This window comes from Danio aesculapii, chromosome 17 (assembly GCF_903798145.1).
Source record: "Danio aesculapii chromosome 17, fDanAes4.1, whole genome shotgun sequence".
Taxonomy (NCBI): domain Eukaryota; kingdom Metazoa; phylum Chordata; class Actinopteri; order Cypriniformes; family Danionidae; genus Danio; species Danio aesculapii.
This window is the reverse complement of record NC_079451.1, coordinates 29,850,813-29,874,173: the sequence shown is the minus strand read 5'-3', so window position 1 is coordinate 29,874,173 and position 23,361 is coordinate 29,850,813. Positions and strand designations below refer to the sequence as shown.

Sequence of the window (23,361 nt, the reverse complement as noted above, 5' to 3'; positions counted from 1 at the left end):
TGTGCTCATTAGCTAGCAAGACTGTTACACACAGACGGCAGTCACGCATTTGCTCTGGGTGTAGAAAATTATATAATTCATATATATTTCATATTGCAGCCTTATGCGATTTTAGCTAATTGCAATTCGATTCAATTAATTGCAGTCCTAGGTGGCATTGATACCTGTATATTTTACTGGTAATTTAAGAAATATCACAAAATCTGCTTTTTACCATTAAAAAACACTAGGGCAGCACAATGTTGGAAAAATCTGATATTGCGATATTTTAATTTTCTGTGATAAGTATTGCGATATGAATTCAGATTCACAAGATAGTTTGAACAGCACTATTTGATGGTTTTTTTATGGAGTCTAACAGTTTTCAGGTACAGAAATTGAATAATCGCAATGCATTAAATGCTTTTCTGTCTCGTTTCTAGTCCAAGTATTAAAAAAAATCAAGTACAAATATCAGTGCTTCCCACACATAGACTTTACTTGGGCGGGCCGCCCAGGTATATTAATGACCGCCCAAGTATATTTGGTGGTGACCCATGAATAATAATATATTATTATTATCATCCTTTTACCCTTTTTTTTGTATCCCTTCAAGAAAACCAAACATTCGCGATAGCTTACCGGTGGAAAATCTTCTCTCTCTCTCTTTACACGTTTCCTACTGCTGGTGCTGTGTGTGCGCGCGCGATCTGTCACTCACACAGACTCACAGAGACCCACAGAGACGTGCCTTTTCCGCCAAAATACGTCCGACCATAGTTTCTGAATCTCCCAAAATGTTAGATATTCAGGTTTTATTTTCGCTTTCTAAAGTTGTCGTTATTTGTATGCGTTTTTGCATTACCCTTTTACAGCCGTGAGAGAATTATTAAATGATTAATCATTTAAGAAATGACTCGGATAAACTTTACTATATACTCAGAGAGAACAAAATGACATCTATAATGGCTGCAAAATATTTGTTAGAAATGGCTAATCAACTAATTTGCCTTATTTAAATCTACACTTTTTATTCTAGTAATATTATAATTTTTTGCATAAATGTCTTTTTTATTCCTTTTTTTTATTTTTTTTATTTGCTGTATATTTGATTAATTTAATGATGTTAATATATTACATATTTTATGCTTATCTATGCTTTGGCAATACTGTAAATGTCAAACCAATAAAGCAACTTTAGAGAGAGAGAGAGCAGCCTTTATCTGTCAGTGGGTGCACATGGCTCCCAAAATTTTGTTTGTCGCATTTAGTTGATGATTTATGTGCTGTGGGTAAAAGGTGTGTTTCAATCCGGCTTCTACCACAAGTATATTTCATACCTGTGGGAAGCACTGAATATTGTTTTGTTTTCAACTTGAGAAAAAATAAGTCAAAATTAAGAGGTTTTCCTTAAAATAAGTGAAAGGATCTGCCAATGAAGTAAAATAATCTTGTTCTTGCTTTGAAATGTAGAAATTTTGACTAGCAACAACACAACAATTCTAAGTAAGATTTTTTTGTTGCATAAATTGGATATATTCTGTATAAATACAGCAATTAAATACAATTCTGTGGCTCCGGTTCAGTTATAATTTAGACTCAACATTGCATATCTTGCCATGTGACTATTGCGGGTGCGCACATTGCCATATCGATGCTAAACTGATGTATTGTGCAGCCCTAAAAGACACTGTTAACTGCTATTTCAGCACAGGGGTTTTTGGATTTAATTGCAATTGGTCTGGTTATAAAAGAAAACAATTTATGCAAAATGTGAAACTTCTAGGAATCTGGAAAAGGCTGTAATTGTTTTAATTTGTAAACTATGTAACAATTCACATTTTCTTACAAAAAAATAAATAATTTAGACAGGTTTACATTTAGTTTTGCTTTATTGACTGTATATGGTAATGCAAAAATAACTTCCTAAAACATTTCTCTCTTTTTTTTAATTCTAAATATTTAAAGTTTATTTGTAGGTTGGTTTTTCAGGTTTACAAAGTGTTTTTCCCTCTCAAGTTTCAATTTGAGGAAAAAGTTATCAAATTATTATGTCGAAATCTACTGTATGTTAAACATGCTTTACTTTAATACTATCTACCCCATGTGAACCAGAAATGCTTTTGACCAAGAAAATCCAAATTAAGCTCTAAAGTAAAAACAAATGAATAACAAATCTTACTTGTCTGATCTATAACTAAACCTGATTCTCACCATGAATATAACCGTAGAGCAGGGGTGCCCAAACTTTTTCTTATGAAGAGTGAAAAACCAAACTTAACTGAGGGCTGTGGGCCGAAGGTACATTAAAGTTTCCATGAGTAATCTTCTAATTTATTTCCTAATATTAAAAAAAATAACTAGAAAACATTGCTTTAAATTACATCAATGAATGTATATTTAGTAAAAGTTTATTATATTTAGTAAAAGTTTATTAAAAATGTTTAATGAAGTAATTACAGCAAAAACATAAGCAATACCATTAAAACAATGAAGTTCAATGCTGAATACACTAAGCTGCACCTGCCTTTGCCTTGGTTTGCTCGTTGATGTCTTGTGCATTGCCTGATATCCGTCGAGTGACAGTATTTACATTTTTTTAAATCTGATGAATTTACAAAACTAAAGAAATTATAAAATTTCTAAAATGTAATGGTGCGCCAAATCAAAGGTTAAAATGGGCCGACATTGGCCCCCAGGCCCTAGTGTGGGCATCTCTGCTATAGAGGATAGCATGACTTTAAAAGAAAGAAGTTTTTTTAATTGTAAATAATGTATATAAATAATATTTACATCTTTGTTTTTATTATAGCTTCTTTTTAAAAATTTTATTTAATTTTAAGGGATGTTACATCCAAGTTAAAGTAACCAAACACCCACTGCTGTGATGATCTATCTAACACCTGTCGTTACACCTGTTTTACGTCATGCTATGCGTTTTAAAAATGTTATGTTGACACATCGCACGAATCATCTCCTAATTTCAAAACCTAGTTGTTTGAGATGGTTTAAACAAAGCATTCATACTGTAAACTGGAGTTTAGTCTTGAGTTTTAGTGCTTACCTCTTATTTTTTTTTATATAAATATAGCAAATTGTTATTTTCCTAAAATATTATTTCATTTCATATTATGAAGAACAAAAAGTACTAATTTACAAATAAGGACACATTTTTGTGGAGTTATTGAGTTCAGCTATAAAAAAAAAAGAAGTCAATTCTCATCTTAAAATCGATCATTCTTGTTACTTCATCAGAGGCTTTTCCCCTGCAGTCAAGAAGTCGGTATCAAATATTTTCAACCTCTCCACACATACACCTACAGTAACCCTTATTGTTGACGTCTTAATAAAGAGCTTGGGAACAGAGCGTTCTGCTCTTGTTTCAGTTTTATAATATGACGATGAAGTGGTAATAGGGTTTGTCTTTTTTTGAGGAGCTGACACTTGAGAAATTTCTGCTAAAAGTGGCTTTTGGGAATAAACTGTAAGCGCATTGGTGTGTCTGCACTGATATCTGCTTTCTGCTTATATGTGTGTGTGTTCAGATGCAGGTTCATTGCTGCAGTTGGTATATGAGGGAGATTTTGAGGCCGTCCTCTTCAGCTCTGCGGTGCAGGGGCTTCTGGGAGCTTGTCCTGAAGAGGGTGACAGCATTGAGGCCTATCTGGAGAGACAGATGCTGTCTTACCTGAGTGATGCCACCGAAGAGCAGAGGAGCCACAGGTTAGGATTCACAACATATGACTGTGTTTTCTCTCTGCTTCATTACTGTACCTGTATTAGGGCTGCACAATATACGAATGCAATTTATTTAGTTATTATTTAACATTTTTATATTTTCAGCAGATGACTTTTTAATAGCTCTGTTGGAAACAATTCAACTGTTTCTATTTCATTCTATTGGACTGTACTGTTTTTAATGACTGCAGAAGGCTTCTTTATGACATCAACTTCTTCATTCATTCATTTTCCTTCGGCTTAGGGTGCTTTCACACCTATAAACCGATTGTTTTGTTCCGAAACAGGGATTAAAATTGTTCCTGTGTTGCACGTGCGAGTAAACTCCTCACATTTGTCAGAGTTCTATGGTTTATTTTTCAGACCTGCTCAGCTGTCATGCGTCTTTATTTTAATTTATGATGAGCAATAACACATTATAAGCGAAATGTTGTGCTTTAATTTTGAATGGTGACACCCACGGACATCGTCACCAAATATAAATCAGAGGTGAGACTTTCTCATACATAGCTGTTGGCTAGAACTATGCATTATAGGCTTTACATTATAGAGAGAAATAACAGATAAACCAAGACTGCAGTCCGGTCAATTTTCCTAACGGATAAACAGCTCTCTTTAATAGTTCAGCATGGTTTCACTTTCATATTTGACATGAAACGCACATTTACTGGTAGGAATGATGTCATCCCACCCTACTCCTCATTTTCTCTTCATTTAGCCGTATATGCCTATCACATATCCATAATTTACTGTGTTATAGCCTGGTTCATTAGTTCATTGGATCGGATTGCTTTCTTGTTTCATTCGAGCTGAGACTACCTCGTTCAGGCTATCTCGAACCAATTATTTTGGCCCGGATCCGAGTGCGATTGCTGGTTTCACATACACCAAACAAACCACGCTAATAGGAAACGCGCCAGGTCTTGAAACAAAAGTCTAGGTGTGAAAGTACCCTTAGTCCTGTTAATCATCAGGGATTGCCACAGCGGAATAAACCGCAAACTTATCCAGCAAATGTTTTACACAGCGGATGCCCTTCCAGCTGCAACCCATCACTGGGAAACATCCATACACATTCATTCACACACATACAATACGGCCAATTTAGTTTATTCAGTTCACCTATAGTGCATGTCTTTGGACTGTAGGGGAAACCGGAGCACCCGGAGAAACCCTGACGCGAACACAGGGAGAACATGCAAACTCCACACAGAAATGCCAACTGACCCAGCCGGGTCTCGAACCAGAGACCTTCTTGCTGTGAGGTGACTGTGCTAACCACTGAGCCACTTTGTCACTCCCGACATGAACTCACTCAGGGAGATATTCAGCAAAGTGTCACCAGGAATTTTTTTATTAATCATGTAATAATGTTAAAAATCTTATCTAATTTATACGTTCTCTAACATAGTCGTTTGTTTGTGGTTTTTAATTGTATATTTATTATTGAAATGTTTTTGCCATAAAAATAGCCCTTGTTGCTGACATGGCATTGAATGAAAATATATGATCTGGAAACAGTTTATTATTTTTATAATGATTGGTCTGAATTTGTAGGGGAATGCATAGAACATGATAAACGTATTGCCAGCTTAGATAAATAGATCAGACCAAAGATAAAAATTAAATGGTTTTCTAAATGTAAAATAGCACCTATATTGTTTTCATTGAATAAAAATGTCAATAATTCTAATTTTAGGGTTACAAGCATTACAATTTTTTGTGCCTGAACGCTTTTACATTCAAAAGTCTTAAAAAACATCTGCAAAAAATAAGCTTTGATGTCGCGTTGTAGGCCAATCTAATGTTATAATTAAACCGGTTTCCTTGTTAAAATCCCCATAGGATTTTCCCATAGACATTTTGATTATAGCAAATAAGCAGCTCCATGGACCCTTTTCACATTTCCGGGTTTCTCAGTAGTGGAAGGCGTCATGGTTGGGTAAACTTCAGAATCAGAGAGTACAACAAATATTTTTTTTGCTATCCTATTTGCTGAAATAATAAAATAAAAACTCCACGATGGTGTTATCAAGACTTTTAGAAAAAAGAAAAAAAATTGTGTGAGATTGATGACGGCAGAGGAGAGAATAACGTCAAATTTACTCTCACCCCATAAACGCTGCATTAGAAACACCTCACATAAGCGGTAATTCGTTTTTTGTAATATGACGCAAATATGATATAATACATACACAAATACATAGAAATGTTCATAAGTTAAAAAAAAAATTTACATATTAAAAGCTTTCAAGGATTTGAAAATTTGGGTCCATTCAAACATATATCATTATACTCACATGTGTTAAGATAATCAAGTTAGGATGTCAAGATAATCTTCACAAAATAATATAACTTTCATGCCTTTTTGGGTGAGCACATTGTGATGTTGATGCTGAATTGATATATTGTGCAGCCTTAACATGTATGAAGAACATCTAACTGTGCCGTACTGTACTTCATGAACTTCACATAATGAGAAATATTCATTTGCATCGAAATGCTGACGGCACATGCATGTTCTCGGCTTTAAACGTGATTTTTAAGTGAGTTAATTCAATTCATTAGAATCTAAATGCAAATGAGGACAAATTTAATTAGTGAAACCATAATGCTATTCATTTGAGTAGCACTACTGCCTAAAGATGTCCTCAATTAGATTCACTCATTGTGCCTGTTAGATTACAGTGAATTCATTGCACCAGATTTACTGTTAAATGGCGTTATTTAAATGAGCTCTGTTCTATGGATTGAAATGTCTTATTTATTGTGATTAATGGTTTTATTTGTACTGTCTCCTGTAATTGGCTATGAATTATTAAGCAGAAGTTTAGCTCGTGTGTTGCTTGGAGTCCACGGACTGTGTGTTGTAAATGCAGAGTTTCTGTGAAAGATTTATTGATGGGCAATTTGTAATAAATTCCTTTTGGATTTTTGTTTATACCCTAATATCTGTCAATTTGAAGGCAGTTTGAATAGGCTAGATATAATAATATCTGATGATATGTAATGCTATATTCAAAGCTTGAAGTTGTACTGGCCGATTAATCAAAGATGATTTTTGTTGTCCATGGTAAATCTCCAGCATGTGCTTTTGAAATGGAGCAGCATTTACTACACAGATCCATTGTTTACTGACCAGTTACACACAGTACTGCGTTAATTATTGCAATTGGTTTAATTGTGCATTAATGAAATCGAAGATTATCATTGAGCAATAATGACAACTGTTTGTGCAGCTTCCTCTTGAACTATGGTTCTGTGTTGCTGCTACATCTTAAAGTGTGAAAATATGCTTCTACTCCAAATTGTGCATGTCAACCATGGTTTTTGTTTAATTGTGATTTCATTTAGATTATTGCTCAGCTCTAGCTTGAAACAATTGTATGCAACCATAACCAGTCTTTATTTATGCTAAATAATTTCATGAATGGTTAACAGTATTGGGCTTCTCTCAATTCATAATTCTTTGAGACTTAAATTCTTTCGCTGTATTCTCCATCCATGACCAAACTCAGTCCAGACTGTAAGACTTTTCTGTGTTTCGGCTGATCAGCAGACTTTCAGTTTATCAAAACAAGCCAATAAAATGCCTGGATAATATGAAAAATAATGTAGATTTTTGTTTTGTATTCATAATGTAGACCTTTATCCCTCTAGCAATCTATCACTAACAAGGTCTAGCAACTAGCCTAGGACATGTTAACAAAATGATATGTAAGGGATGAAGTCCATCCAGGTGGTTGTTATCTCAGAATGAGACCTCACAGGCTTATTGGCAGCCCAACATGGAGTTAGTGGGCTGTTGTTTAAGACTTAAGGTTTTTTTATTCGCCGAAAACAGCCACCTGGATGTACTTTATCCTGCTTATTACATAGTTACTTGCCACAAAACAAACATTGGATACAAATTATTGTTCTGAGCCATAACAGTTTATTAATTTTTTAATTAAAGGCAAAGCTGATGGAGGATACACTAACCTATGAAATATTCAGTCACAAGATGGTGCCAAGCAGTCAAAAAACATCGGCAGACAAGCAGATTGACAGACAAGCATATATAGATGTAAACTGATTCCTGGATGAGCCTTGAAATGTTGCGACTGACCAGTCAGAATTGAGTATTCCAGATTGCCTTATAATAAATCATGTTTTTAACATAGTAAAACATGCTAGTAGTTCATTTAAAACATGCTAGCATTTTGAACATTAGCGTTTTAGTCAGCTTTGAAGTTTTGTATTGCTTAAATCATCTTTACATTGTTCTAAAGCTTTATTATTGTATGTCTCCTTAAAGTGACCTGTAGTTATTAAATGGCTTTACATAATTATTTAAACTGAAACATTGGACAGGGCAGCACACTCCCTTTTTAATTTTTTTTAAAAAGCTAATAGCATTGAGTTTTTTTTTTTTTTTTTTTTTTAAGCACAGCTACAGTACAGTAGTTGTGCTCAGTCTGTCTAACCAGTTTTTTTTCCTAATCTCCTTCATATGACTTTAAAATTGTCACTGGACAAGAGTAAATTGTATGCTTGATGTGGTGGTTCATGTGACAATAACACAAAACCAGATTTCATTCTCGCCTTTGGAAAGCATGTTTACTGTCTGAATTATCTGTCTGCTGTATAGCACACTATGTGGCATTTACCATATCGAAAGCAGTAATTGTGTGATCAAATCTCAGCTTCAGCTTTAGCATCTATTTATAGTGTTGAGTGGGCTGCTTGAGATTGTAGAGAGATTTGATCGGACAAAAGACTCGGATGAGAACCTGAAGTGCAGAGTGACATCATTAAAATTGTTGATCTGTGGTGGCAAGTAAGAGATGGTAAGATTTTAAGATAAGAAAGATAGTAAGCTTTAAAAAATGTCTCTCCAGGAGTAAAATGAGTTATTCATAGACATATCAAAGGGAAAAGTGATATTTATAGGCGTGGTCTGTTTAGTTTTTGTGTAATGTAGCTGTGTGAACATAAACAACCTATTTGAATGTACGACAATCAAAGTTCAATGCAAAGAGAGACATTGGCTTTTACAGAGTTAGCTTAGCATAGCTTAAAGCGAAAGAAGTTTTGGGACTACACAAAAAAAACCTCCGGGTTAATAATGTCATAACCCTTTGACTTACAACCTCTGAAACGCGCAGTGATATTAGTTACACAACAGAGCGCATAGCAAGCGGTGTTACATATCCTGGTGAAGTGAAGCCAATCCACGAATCACAACGTATTAGGTTAGTTGACCAATCAGAGTCTGTTGAGGGTGGGCCTTCAGAGGAAGCTGAGAGTTAGCTGAGTTGCAGAATAAAATTAAGGTAAGATGTAACGTGTTTTTGTTACTAATGAAGCACGTGCACACATTGTTTTGCACCCTATAAACACAACCAATGCTTAAAAAAACACTCTGCACCAACCCTTTAATGTTTTAATGTATGTTTTGAAGTATTTTCATCTTGTGACCTTATTGATTTCTGGAGTTGTTGATGTTATTATGTTTATATAATACTTATGTTTTATCTATATTGATCTTGCCTTTGGATCTTGTCATGAAATAGCTATGAGTTGCTGACATGGCAACAAACAAACAAAATAACCAAGCATGAAGAGATAGTAAAATCATATTGTATGTTTTATGTGGGGCAGCATGGTGACACAGTGGGTAGCACAATTGCCTCACCGTAAGAAGGTCGCTGGTTTGAGCCCCAACTGGGTCAGTTGGCATTTCTGTGTGGAGTTTGCATGTTCTGCCCGTGTTGGCATGTTTCCTCCGGGTGCTCTGGTTTCCCCCACAAGCCCAAAGACATGTGGTATAGATGAAGCTAAATTGTCCATTATGGTTATTGTCCATTGTCCACTATGTGTGTGAATGAGTGTGTTTGGATGTTTCCCAGTGATGGGTTGCAGCTGGAAGGGCATCTGCTGTGTAAAACATATGCTGGATAAGTTGGCGGTTCATTCCGCTGTGGCAACCCCAGATTAATAAAGGCACTAAGCCGAAAAGAAAATTAATGAATGAATGAATGTTTTATGTGCATTGGCTTTACGTGTGAAATAGAGCTGCACGATTCTGGCTAAAATGAGAATCGCAATTATTATTATTTTTTTTGCCTAAAATCAAGATCGCGATTTTTCTCACGATTCTGTAGATCTAAAATAAAGGTTAATATCAGTAGGCTAATATTATTGTTATTTGTCAAACATATGGTAAAACAACAATAATATTATGTGAAGGTCTACTGTTGGTCTAATGTTGAATTTTTATGTTTGAGACATGCAATCTGTCACTGTCAATCTGTCATTGACAACGTTATTAGACCATTTTTTCTACTGGTAAAATCAAACATTTGTCATTATCAGATTCCCTCTTGCATTATATTTAACATTATATAGGTTAGAGAAGTTATACTGACACTGTTAAACATTTATTCTGATGCTCAATACTGTTCGCTATGACAGAAAAACATATTAAATGCTTGTCGTAATTGTAACTCTAAAATGCAACATGATGATTTAAATGATGTTGGCGCTTTCGGTTACATTTTTCTGGTAAGTGTGGTTAATACTTCCCGGACGGCTCCCAAACGATCACTCTGTGCCACATACTGAATGTTATTAACAACTTTATTACCTGTTATTCACAGCCTAAGCAGGTTCTGTTCACTAAAGCATGTGTCTATCATTTAGTAGGGCCCACGCCCACCCTCTCTGTGGTAACAGCTTGCGATCTGCAGCTCACGTCACGTGTTTTCGCGGACGCGAATACATCATTACATGAAGACAGAAATGAAATTTTTGGGAGAATTATACCTTATAAATACAGTATGTGACTCTTTCAACACCATTTGGAGGTGTCCATGTCGCTAAGCAACGTATGTAAAACAATGTGAAGACTTATGTAGCCGCATTTGCTTCTCTCCTGATATGATTGGCAGAATCGTAGAAATGCTGGATTAAGATCGTCTAGGAGATCGCAATCTTTTTTCGATTAATCATGCTGCTCTAGTGTGGATTTTCATTTATATAGGCAAAAGATGCACATTGTATGCTATTTTTCAAAGCATCTTTTGTTTTCCTCCATAAAAAAAGAAAGTAACACAGTTTTGCAGATGACGCCAAAATGAACCATTCATTCAGGATGCACAAAACGTGTACGCAATGCTCCCATTATAATCAAGGCAGCTGACTTCATTTCCAGTTAGTGTAGTTGTGTTGTGTACCGCCGCGTAAGGAGTTTTGCCGGTTGATGGTAGCTTCAGCTGAGTGGAGCGTTTTATTGTGTAGAGAATGAATAAAACCATACAGAAGGGTTCAAATACTGTCCCCCTCCTTTCAGCCATGAATTATTAATTTTCGATAAGCCCACTTTAACATCCTTTCTCTCCAGAGAAAGAGCGAGTGGTGGAAAGGAAGGTTGCGCTGCGCCGCCTCAGCTCTTCTTATCTCTCCCGCTCTCCTTATTTTTCTTTCTATACAGCCTCTCTCCTTGTGGCTTGTGTTGGAGAGGCAGAAAGTGGTTGTAGATGAGTGCAATGGCTTGAATAGTGAGGGATGTTTTTCTGTTGGGAGATTAGATGCAGGTAGATTGATGTTCGTGTGCTGCTGAATGCAGAAATACATGTCATGGTTTTTTTTTTCTTTTTAGTCCTCATCTTCTGCTTCTTAAAGGGACCAAAATACGCAATGAGATTCATGACTCGACCACCATTTTCTTTCTCTCCTGTGAGAATTCATCAGATCGCAGCAAAACATGAACGTGTGTATGTGGGTGCATGTAAATATGTCCTTTTTCAATGGCATCTGGGGAGCGAATCTACCCTAGAGCAGAATTACAATCTCAGGTCTTTCTTTCATTCCAGTCAGTGGCACATTGCTGCTGCCTGAATTATTTCTTCAGGTTTGTGCATTTGCATCAGATGTGCAGTCCAACACTATCAAAAATAAACTACATTTATCTGACGGATGTGTATTTCAGCTCAGTAAATCCAGTGGCTGTAATGAGATTAGCTGTTAAACCTGCGTGTGTTTCTGAAGCTGATCTTTTGTGTACTGTAGGGAAGTTGCTCTGTTGGCGTTGGCAGTGGGGTGTCTGAATCTCTTCGCCCAGAGTAACTGGACTGGGCCACCAGTTGAGCTCCATGTCTCTGACGTTCTACCTGAAGCCCTGCTCCAGAACTTATCTCAGGTATAGTACCATACACCTAAGAACACACACAGTACACTTATTTTATTGTTGTTTTTGTTTAAGAAAATCAGGGATATAGATAAACCATTAAACTAACATTTTGTTGTTTAAAAAGGAAATATTTCCAGTTTTGGAGTAATATAGGGCTAAAAAAAGATCGCAATCTCGATTCCACCCTACACACGCTCAGCTTTTCTTAATTCATATTTTCAAGGTGTATATAAGGTATAATTCACCCAAAAATGACATTTCTGTCTTAATGTAATTGTTTTTGGGGCTGCGAAATCATACATGAGGTGACACTGTTTGTTTACTACTGAGAGGACGTGAGCAAGCCCGCCAATGATGCCTATTTTAGTGAACGAAACCTGCATAGGCTATGAATAACAGGTAATAAAGTTGTACATATTGTTGAGTTCGTTTCACAGAGCGATCGTTTGGGAGCCAGTCGGCCAGTGCAACTACACTAGCCTATATAATGTTGAATATAATGCAATCTGATAATGACAAATGTTTCGTTTTACTAGTGAAAAAATGGACTAATAATGTTGTCAAAGACAAGCATATGTCTCAAACATAATAACTTTAGAATTATGAATAGTTGTATTCTGATGTCATCACTTTACTGTGCATTAACAAACAGGACATTAACAAACTAATCCAAGTCTATGCAAAATGTAGCATTTTAACCAACAGTAGACCTACACATAGGCCTAATATTATTGTTGTCTTACCATATGTCAAAGAAATAACAACAATAATAATAATAATGTACTAATATTTACCTTTATTTTACATCTACAGATTCGTGTGAAAATCTTGATATTGATTTTAAGCAACAAAAACTAGAGCTAGAGTAATACTACATTTAACAAGTAAAACTAAAATAACAGTTAACGAAAACCAATCAGACTAAATATAAAACTACTGCCAATTGTTACTAAATGAAAACTAGAAAATAACATATACAGAACAAAATTACTAAAACTCATAGTTCAGGATTCAGAAATGTTAAATATATAAATGCATAAAATATTAGTTTTTTTATTATTCCAACCATTCACAGCATTAAAAGATATTATATTAAAGTATGGCTCCCACTTTATATTAAATTACTTTCTATGTTTATATTGTGCTGCACAACACGTATGGTGCTCTTGAGGTGGGATACGGGTAAGGTTAGGGACAGGTTTGGTCATATGGATAGGTTTAAGGGTGGGTTAAGGTGCAAGTGATTGATCAATAGTGTAAATACAGAAATAAGTACAATGTAAAAACATGTATGTGCATAATTCCTTTGTACCAAATTATTAGTAATTTAATACCACTTGATATAAAGTGGGACCAAGATATAGTATGTTGTACAGTATTTGTTTATAATCAAATTTTAAAGTTGGTCTAAATTTAAATATGTATTATGGAATGTACATAAATGAACATACGTCCCCCACCCCAGGATCAGGAGTTAAAGAATAAGTATAATTTAGTTCTAGTAATTAAATAGCATGGGTTAAATATATATTTTCAACATCAGATGAGATTAAGTGTCCAAGATTTTCCTGAAGTCGCATATACAGCTTTTCCACACACACTAAAGTGTCAGATTTCTTATATGTAATGTTGATTAATGTTATATACTTGAACTCTGGTAGTTTTAATGGTTTAAGGGGGTCATTTGGTGTAAGTGTACATTCTTTGTCTTAACCCATCAGAGGTTATGCTTTTTTTTTTTTTTTAATATCAGCACATTTTTAATGAGCGAACATGTCTAAATGCACTCATGAGGTGATTTAATATTTGTGTGTGTGTGGGCTGTATGTGTGTGAGCTGTATGTGTGTGAGCTGGATGAAGTGGAAGGAGATGCTGGCGACTGCGGCAGGTCAGTGCTCTGGATAATGAGTGTGTAGAGGCCTGCAGGGCTCCTAATGAAACCTCTTAGGGCTCCTAATTATTCTGAGGTGAAGAGATTCCTCTCCCTAATGCCCCACTGAGGCCTTGGAGATCCCCGGAGACCCACTGTATGTGTGTGAAACACTTTCTGCTGTCTCACACCTTTCTAAAGCTGCTGATTTATCAGCCTTGTCCTGGAGAGCACAGACCCTGTAAATTAGACTGAGATCAGCGCATATAGAGAGAGATGGATGGACTGAAGGCACTTACCGTGAGCAGGCTCTGAATATAAAGCTCATAGGATAAATACAGCAACAATACAGCCTCAAACTCTTCTAATTAAAGAGATTGTTCACCTAATATTCTATCCTCATTTACTCACCCTTCACTTTCTTCACATTCTTTTCTTGGTTAAACACAAATGAAGACTATTTGAAAAATGTTTACGCTGTAAACCATTGGCTTCCATAGTATTTGGTTTTCCCACTATGGAAGTCAATAGTTACTGGTTTCTAGCATTCTACAAAATATATGCTTTTGTGTTCAAAAGAAAAAAGAACCTCATAAAGGTTTGGAACCACTTGAGGGAGAGTAAAGACTGATTTATACTTCTGCATCGAGTCATTGCCGTGACCCACGGCGCCTCCCTTGCACGTAGTCGTGCATTTATACTTCTGTGTGAGCTTTATAACCTCACCTTAGTAACACTTCCAAAACGCTAGCTGGCAGTAGGTTTGTATGTTCCTTTGTCATGTTTCTTTGCTGGTGTTTTGTTTTTTCTGAACGCTACGCACCCCCCCCCCCCCCCCCCCCCCCCCCTGATAATTGGGTCCGCCTATAGGACCCTGATTGATCTCCTTGTTTCACTGGAGTTGTAAAAGGTATAATTTGTAGCACCTGTTTATAAAGTACAGTGAATGAAATCACTTTCATTATTTATATATTGTAAAAAAAGTTTTAATGACCATTTCATTTCACCAGTAAAATGGCGTTTATAAGTGTTATATTGACACTTTAATATACTTATGTATAATTAAAGGCATGCATGGGTTAGGAAATTGAGCATTTATCTTTTATACCGTTTAGTTAGCCCGTTTAGCTTAGATGCTAACAAAGCACATAAGCGGATCCTAAGCGCATTCGACTCCAGAGGGGAACTGAATTTTTCACCACACTGCCGGATGTGCAATAACATTAATCAAAAGGTAACATAAAACAACCTATGTAGAGCTATACTTTACGGGACTTGGCACTTGTAAACACTCGCTTTAACGGGTTCGCGTGCCTCTTGGTCTCGCCCACAATCACAGAGCTTGTGCTACACATTGTTACAATGTGTACAATTTTTGAAATGCCTGTCAGCGTCGGCATCAGCCACGACGAGGGCTATGTGACCGCGTGTGTGCTTGACGCAGAAGTATAAATCAGCCATAAATAGGGAGTTAATTATTTGTAATTTTCTTCAATTTATTCTATCAATGTTTTCATGGAGTATTTGTTTTATACAAGTAAAGTTTTTGGGTGATTTATTTTTATTTATTTATTTATTTTTTTATATATATTTTTTATTTATTTTTTTATTTATTTATTTTATTTTTTTTTTATTAATAATGAAAAAATGGTATCTATAAATACTAAAGACTTTTTAAAAATCTAAAAGGTGCCATATACTGCATTGGTTAAATTAAATTGTTCTCTGATATCTAAATAGTAGGCTTATGGCTTCAGTAAGTTTTTTTTTCTAAGCTCATTTATTTCTCCATAAAATACGCATAGAATCAGATGGTCCATGATTGACCACATATATGGCTTGTATCGTCAATATTGAGCTCCACTGTGATGTGCCGCTCTTACGGAGAAACACGCATAGCATGATGTATGCTGAACACGGACAAATATAAACCCAATCAGAGTAACGTTAACCTATTTTGCTCACAAGATCTGTTGTGGATAAAGGCTAAATTATAATTAAACTTGACAAAAGAGAGTGATAGAGATGTATGCCGTTGTATGTTGAAGCTATAGTCAAAGAAAACACAGCCAGGAATAAAAATCAACCTTTGCATGAATAGATAACAGATGAGCTGAGTGTTTTGACACAATTCAGCAGTCTACGCATTTGTTGGTTGAAACATAGGCATCACGTTTTACAATAAACACAATAAATTAACAAAAGATGTAGTTAAAGATACCTTATTCCTCTGTGGAAATGATTAAATCCCTAAATCTTGCATTTTGCGTCCTGAGGCCAGTTTGAAATGTGCCTCGTGCTGTCATTGCCCAGTAACGCACAGAAAACAAATTGGCGCTTGCGTTTTCAAAAGAAAAGTCCCACATACATAGAAAGAGAGGAAAATTATCATTGTTGCTTATCAAAGGCAGCCTGAGGCGTGCATAATACTGATCTCAGAGCTTGATTACATGGCTGCTTGTCAGGTCCGGATGAACGACCCAAATTAGACATACATGCAAATGCAGAGGGCATGGCCTGTGAGTCTCGTCACAGTTTGTTTTGTCTTCTGATTAGTCCGTTGTCCACCGGGGTTTTACACTTGTGGAGTTTACATGACAATTAGGAAACTGTGGTGCCTGAGGCTCACAGTATGCCCATTTCCATATACTGATCTTTTATTAATCTACTTTAACTTGGTATGCCCAGATTTTCATTATAAGGCACCTTTTAAAATTGTACATTAAAGGGATGTGTTGTTACTTAAAACATACTTAAATGTACATTTTGAAAGTGAAAGGCCCCAATGCCAGCTTTTATTTCTTTATTTCTGAGAGCGTTCTGAATAAAAGTAGAAATCATTGTTCTGAGTTGTAATAGTTTATACATTTTTTAATTAAAGGCAAAGCTGACAGAAATGAAAATGAGTAAATGGAGCTGATGGAGCATGCACTAACCTATGTATTATTCAGTCACAAGATGGTGCATACAGTAGCTGAGACAGACAAGCAAAATATGGATTTACTGATGGTCAAGATGATTTGAATGAGCCCGTCTTATTTAGTGACATCTCGGATATAATATACCTTGAAACGTCATGACTGACCAGTCAGAATTGAGTATTCCAGACTGCTGTATAATATCTATATATTGTTACATTAAACATACTTCAACAGTTCACACTTGGCTGATGATTGATAATAAAGCGTGTTTGGCATGCGTTCCTGTGAGAGAGCCCTGAGCTCACAATATCCTCGAGCCAGGGGCTCCCTCCCGTTTGACGCGTGAGAGGGTAGTTTGAGCTCAGCTAGGTCTCGAGAACTCCCCTGCTTGTGAATGTGTTGGGAATAGCTGAGATATAGCTGGCTTAGAGTAGTCAATTTACTTATAATGCATGTATTCGGATAGTGCGAGGGAACCCGAGGGAAACCCACGCGAGCACGGGGAGAACATGCAAACTCCGCACAGAAACGCCAACTGGCCCGGTAAGGGCTCAACCCAGTGGTGTTTTTGCTGGGAGGTAAAAGTGCTAACCACTGGGCTGCCGTTTTGCCCTATCAGGAGAATGGGAAGAGTAGGGGTGGAAGGGGGATTCTTCAAGACGACGATGACAAGTGGAAAACTCTGGTTATTTATAGTGTGTCAGTATTCATCTGATGGCACAATATGTGGAGCTGGTGCGGGACCAGTCGTGATCAATATTAAGCATGTGATCCTCTCAATTAGTTTATAAATAAACCACACTTAAATGTACAATTTGAAAGTAAAATGCCCCAATCCCAGCTTTTGTATCTTTATTTCTGTGAGTGTAATAGAGCCTAGAAAAGAGGTTTCATAGGTTTTGTTGTTATTAGTGAGTCTTTCTCCGGGGAATCCCTGAGTCTGAAATTGAATCAGTATTTTTTTAACCCAGCCCTAGTTATTACAGTTTCTTTAATAATATGAAATCAGTGTTTGAAATCCATAATCATAAAAAACAAGTTTTAATGTTCTCTAATCTTGTGTAATTTCTGTCTCTCTCTCTCCCTCGTTCCCTCACACGCTCTCACACATTTCCAGCCTGCGGCCCTAAGCACAGCTCTGTTGTCCAGTCTTCAGCTGGATGGAGAGTCTGTGTACAGTCTGGTCTCCAACCCTCTCCTGCTGCTGCTGACCAGAGTCATCTTCGTCAATTGCGCCGCCAAACTGGAGAGCCTTCAGGTGAGATGATGCACTTTTTACACCGCTGCAATATTAACGCAGTACTGTTCACCTCGGCTGGCAACTGGAGATGACACTCCACAGTGCAACAGCAGGAGAGTGCAGAATTAATATCAAAACTGATTTGATCTTCTCTTCTGTTGGAAACTGATGTTAGTTGCAAGCAATGTTCCACAGTTTGAGTGTATTTGAACAGTTACTCAATACGGCGCGGTGGGTGTTGGTGATAAGGAGATATCTCTTTTTAATTGAACTCTCAAATGTTTGCGGTCATTACTCTAAGCTCATTTGTGCATTACTGAGAGTGACGATGAAGAATTATGAGGCTGTCAAAAGATGTTTAATTATGACCGTGGTTTTTCTTTTTGGCTTGTTTATGTGTGTGTGTGCGTTTGTTTGTGTGTTCATGCTTCTTTGTGTGTGCTTGTGAGTTTGTGTGTGGGCGTGTTTGTTTGTGTGTGTGTGTGTTTGTGCGTGCCAAGGCCTCGTCCCATAATTTACACAGCAGCAGATCATTAGGATGGATCTTGGTCTGCTGATGTTTGTGTTACTCAGGCTCATATTGATCCATATTTATGAGTTAGATGATCCTCCCAACAGCGGTTTGAGTGTTTGCTTGTTTCATTGTTCACAAATTCCTGCATTCCTGAATACATACAGTACAATGCAGATCCAGTTTGTTTGTTTGTTTTTTCTGGTGGAATTAAAAAAATGGACTTCCTAGACATTTGAACAAACAAAACAAAATGGTCATATGTTATAATTCATATGTTAATGCCAATATTTAAGAATTACTGGTTATTTCTTATCAAATGCAAGAGGAAAAATATAGAAGGATGTCCTTGCTTATAATTTACAGAACTACTATTTATTTGTAGTATTTTTCAAGTATATTTTGTGCACCAAGACTGCATTTGAATCATGTACAGCACAATGATACTATTATGATTACAATATTTACAATATCTATCAGTTTTACATATCTATTCTCTTTTAAATGTTGTAAAATTACTCCTCAGACAAGACTGATTTCTTTTTTCTATAATAATTGCAGCCATTAATCCAGTCTTCAGTTTCATAATATCCTTCAGAAGTCTTAAATGATGATTTCATATTCATTTCTTTATAGATTTTCCACATACATTGCTTGTTGACTTTTGAATTAGCTCTATTTGTTTTGTATGAGGAACAGATTAGGATTTAAAATATTATTTACAAATAATCTACTGTGCCATCTAGTGCAGTTACATAATGTTCTTAAGCTGTTGGTGACTTGTTACATCAAAAAAGTAACATCTTAACTACATTTTTATTGACAAAAGAGTAAATCAATGCATTCATTCATTTATTCATTCATTCATAGTCATAACATTAAATGTGTTTCCAACTTTTTCCGCAAATAAACCTTAAGTAGCATAAAAATATGACTATCCCTGAGTGTTCTCTGTATTTCTATATTTATGATAATTCTCTTATTCATTTACGCAAGATAAATTCACAAGCCCAGTGTGTCTGCAGGGTCTTAAAATGTCTTAATATCTTAAATTTCGAAAACCAAATTTAAGGCCTTAAGCCTTAAATTCTCTAAAATATTGTATTTTAGGTCTGAAATCATTTTAAACAGGTCTTAATTTTCTAACTAGGCCAACACATTCAATCGCCAACAATACAGCTCAATTGAACCTTTTAACAAAAGTAAATTTATTAACTCAATTTTTAAGTCTTTGTATACAACCAGAGTTTGCTTGTTTATTATTTAAAATATGTGGCTAAGAAATAACAAATTATTATTTTAGTAAATAAAAATTAGATTTTTTTTTGGATGGTACCATTAAAAATCTTTTACGTGGGCCATCAGAAAAAAATAGCTTAACCCATATGAGTCTGAAATTTTATTCATAATGGCCTTGAAAAGATCTTAAATTTGACTTGGTGAAACTTGCAGAAACCCTGCAAGCCTCATTTTTCTATCTTTTAAATGATTATAGTACAGTCTTTGCAGTTAACATTATGGGCTATTCTCTCTATTGACTTATTACCTGCCTATTATTAAGATATCGGATGTTTATTTCCACTAATTCAGGGGTGTCCAAACTCGGTCCTGGAGGGCCGGTGTCCTGCATAGTTTAGCTCCAACTTCTTTCAACACACCTGCCTGAAGTTTTTAGTATACCTAAAAACAGCTTGATTAGCTAGTCCAGGTGTGTTTAATCGAGGTTGGAACTAAAATATGCAGGACACCGACCCTCCATGACCGAGTTTGGACACCCCTGCACTAATTGCACAAAATTCTGTTGATGATTATCTAAAATCAGTTTGATTTCAAATGATTATCACTAAATCAGTGGGCAAATCAAAACATACAAGCAAAACTGGCTCATGACAATACATTTAGGTCTTATGAAGCAAAAGAAGGTCTGTAAAAGTCTGTAAAAGTAATCTGTAAAAGGTCTGTAAAGGTCTGTAAAAGAAACCGCACTTTATTTACAACATTATTACCTTTGATTCACAACCTATTCAATATTGTGGTTTTACTGCATTTTTAATCAAATAAATGCCTCCTCTGAGAGCATAAGCATTTTTTTTCAGATTACTAAACTTTTGAACAGCAGTATACAGTACATGTAACTTCTCTTTGTGTGTGTGCGTGTGTAAACAGCTGCTGCCCTGGTGGACGCTGCGATATGTCGCTCTCCATCAGCAGATACTGGAGGAAAGATCCCCACAGCTCCTCAACCTGATGCTCAGCTGCATCGAGAAAGGCAAGTGTTATGCAAACAACTACAGTGAGATTCACTGAAGCAAATGCTGCAATCGTAAAGTTCTAAAATAGAGCTTGTGAAACTTTATCCAATGAGAAGGAAATTTTTAGAGGTAATGTTTTAAAGGGTGAACCTGAGAAGTGAGAATCACCAAATTGAGAATTCATTGATACGGTGAAGTGAGTCTGTTAACAGTTTTGTTTTCAGGTTTCAAGTTCAATTCAATTCAAGTTTATTTGTATAGTGCTTTTTACAATATTGTTATTGTTTCAAAGCAGCTTTAACAAAAGGGGCACATTATTGCATTACAATCAAATTACGTTAAAGTTATAATTAAATACAAGTTATTATATACAGACATGGTTAATCTGCAATTTTAAAGCATATAGGTGTTTGTGTACATGTTTAAAGAAGAGTATTTGTGTTTTAAGTGTGTGTGTTTATTTGATGCTTGAGGATTGTTTATTTATTAATTTCTCTGGATAACATGTATGAGGAAAACAATTAAAGGGATGGTTCACCCAAAACTATAGGCTGTAAAAAATAATATGGGCGTAGTATCCGTGACATCCCCCATAGGTTTCGAATAGCGCAAATGAACATACAAGTGGTCGTGGCCAACCGTCGCCATTTTGTTTGTGCGTCATCACGCCGACCAGGGGTAACCATAAAAGGGCAAAGCGGCTGAGCATGAGTGGAGCTACAGATGCCTCCTAGCGTTTTGCTTAGATGGGCTTTTCTTTGGGAGAAACGCTTAATACTTCATTACCTGCGACTCGTTTGTGTTCGGACCACATGTGCTTGGTTATATAATATATCAATAAAGGGTTTCATTTTTTTAAAACACTTGTAATACATTGAGCCACTAAGCATTGTTCTTATGACGTTTTTCTACATGAGTAAAATGGAAATTGCTTCCAAATACTTGTCTGTCTGTATTGGTAAATACAAGCATATTAAATCCAGGCATAACATTGTATGAAAACATACATTAGATGACTGTTCTAGAGCCTTTAGCTAATCAATCTGTCACATTCTTGAGTGCAACCAAGTTCTAAGGAAAATTACATGTGATGATTAATTATCTTAAGTAAAACAATTACATTTATAGACATGATATTGAAGTATATAAAAATTGCACTTACCTGGGAAATGGAGGCCACTAGAATGGTTTTGGGACCATAAGTGCATACAGCATGCCATATCATTTGATAATTGTAGGAAATAATTCCAAAAGGCAATTGACTGTAAAGCCACATAAAACAAACAAAAAAAATCGATGTAATGCTGAGTTCAGCAGCTAATTAGCCGGAATCAGCTGACAAGAAGTGACTGCAACCAGCGAGACCTAGCCACGTCCTTAGTTATGCAGACTTAATATAACTCTATATAAATGAAACATGAGTTATAAAAAAATTCACCCCCTCACAGTTGTCATGAAGGGTGATATTAGCTTTATGAACCAAACCTTTCTCTGTACCAGGCTGTAAACACCTTTTATTCGGCTGTAAAGTTGGCCATTTTAACATTGGGGTCATTAGCAGGGCTCCGAACCGGTTCAAGGAACGCAAACGAAAAACGGAAACGAATGACATTTTGCAGGAACAGAAATGAAAACAAAAAAAAGATCAACTTTAATGGTTCTGAACAGAAACGTTTACAGTTAAACGGTTAATAACGGTATTTTATTGTTCACTTTATTATATGAATTTGGGAGACAAAAAACATTAATTTAAAGCATGTGTACAAATGCGATGGGGACGCATACAACGTGAAATGCCCGCAAAGCAGACGTCTTAAGTGAGAGTCATTTCTGATGTGACAAGCTTGTCTTAAAGGTTACCAAGAACCTGCTCTTTCATGTACAAAGGTATGTTTCGGTTTAAGTTATTGCCATTAAAATTTGTATTTATGCTAAATGAATTATTGATTGTCGATTGTTTTTAGATGGGTCTCCATAAAGAAAATCCTTTTGTTAATATTTCTCTAATGATAAATCGATCTGTAATATTGAAGGAAGAAGGGCAGATCATAAACATAGTAGATAAAGTTTTGAATGATGATATATTATCAAACCACCCAAGCATATTCCATTCGGAGAATTACAGTATTTAATAGCTTAGTCCTTATAAACAATCCATTAATAAAATACATTATTTACAAGGCTACTAAAGAATTAACCGAATATGTAATATGATCAGCACAATGATCACAGTGAATGAGGTAAGCGCTTGTTTTTATATAAACTATAAATGTCTGGCTGTGATACGTATTTAGGCCTATGCCAGTCTATAAAAAGATAATATAGCTTGAAACACTTTAATATTTTAGAGAAGGTAATAAAGTTTGAACAACCAATGTTTGGTCTTATTAACCTGCTACCCATAATTAAACATCATGTAGCCTACTTTTTGATTATTTAACCCACGGATTAACGGCAGCACTAGTGGATATAAACGAGATTTCGTTGCCTAGGATGTCAATCAAATTAATCAAGATTTAGCCATGAATAAAATAAAAAGCTATTATATTATTCTAAGATTTTAGACGACGGGCTATTAATTATATTATAGATGGTTAATTATATTCAAGTCAATTAAATAATAACTTTAATAAATAAAATATGTTCGTAAGAATGTAATGGGCCAGTGAGAAGCAG

General features: G+C 35.7%; 1 protein-coding gene across 1 annotated transcript in view; it reads left to right on the top strand.

Annotated features, from left to right (window-relative positions):
* The window catches only part of ttc27 (tetratricopeptide repeat domain 27), a 166,133-nt gene that overhangs the window by 5,555 nt on the left and 137,217 nt on the right, over positions 1-23,361 (top strand). Inside the window, exons 2-5 of the mRNA XM_056477309.1 lie at positions 3,525-3,702; positions 11,770-11,899; positions 17,800-17,940; positions 20,600-20,702. Of these exons, the coding sequence (XP_056333284.1) occupies positions 3,525-3,702; positions 11,770-11,899; positions 17,800-17,940; positions 20,600-20,702 (552 nt within the window). The remainder of the gene's footprint in view (positions 1-3,524; positions 3,703-11,769; positions 11,900-17,799; positions 17,941-20,599; positions 20,703-23,361) is intronic.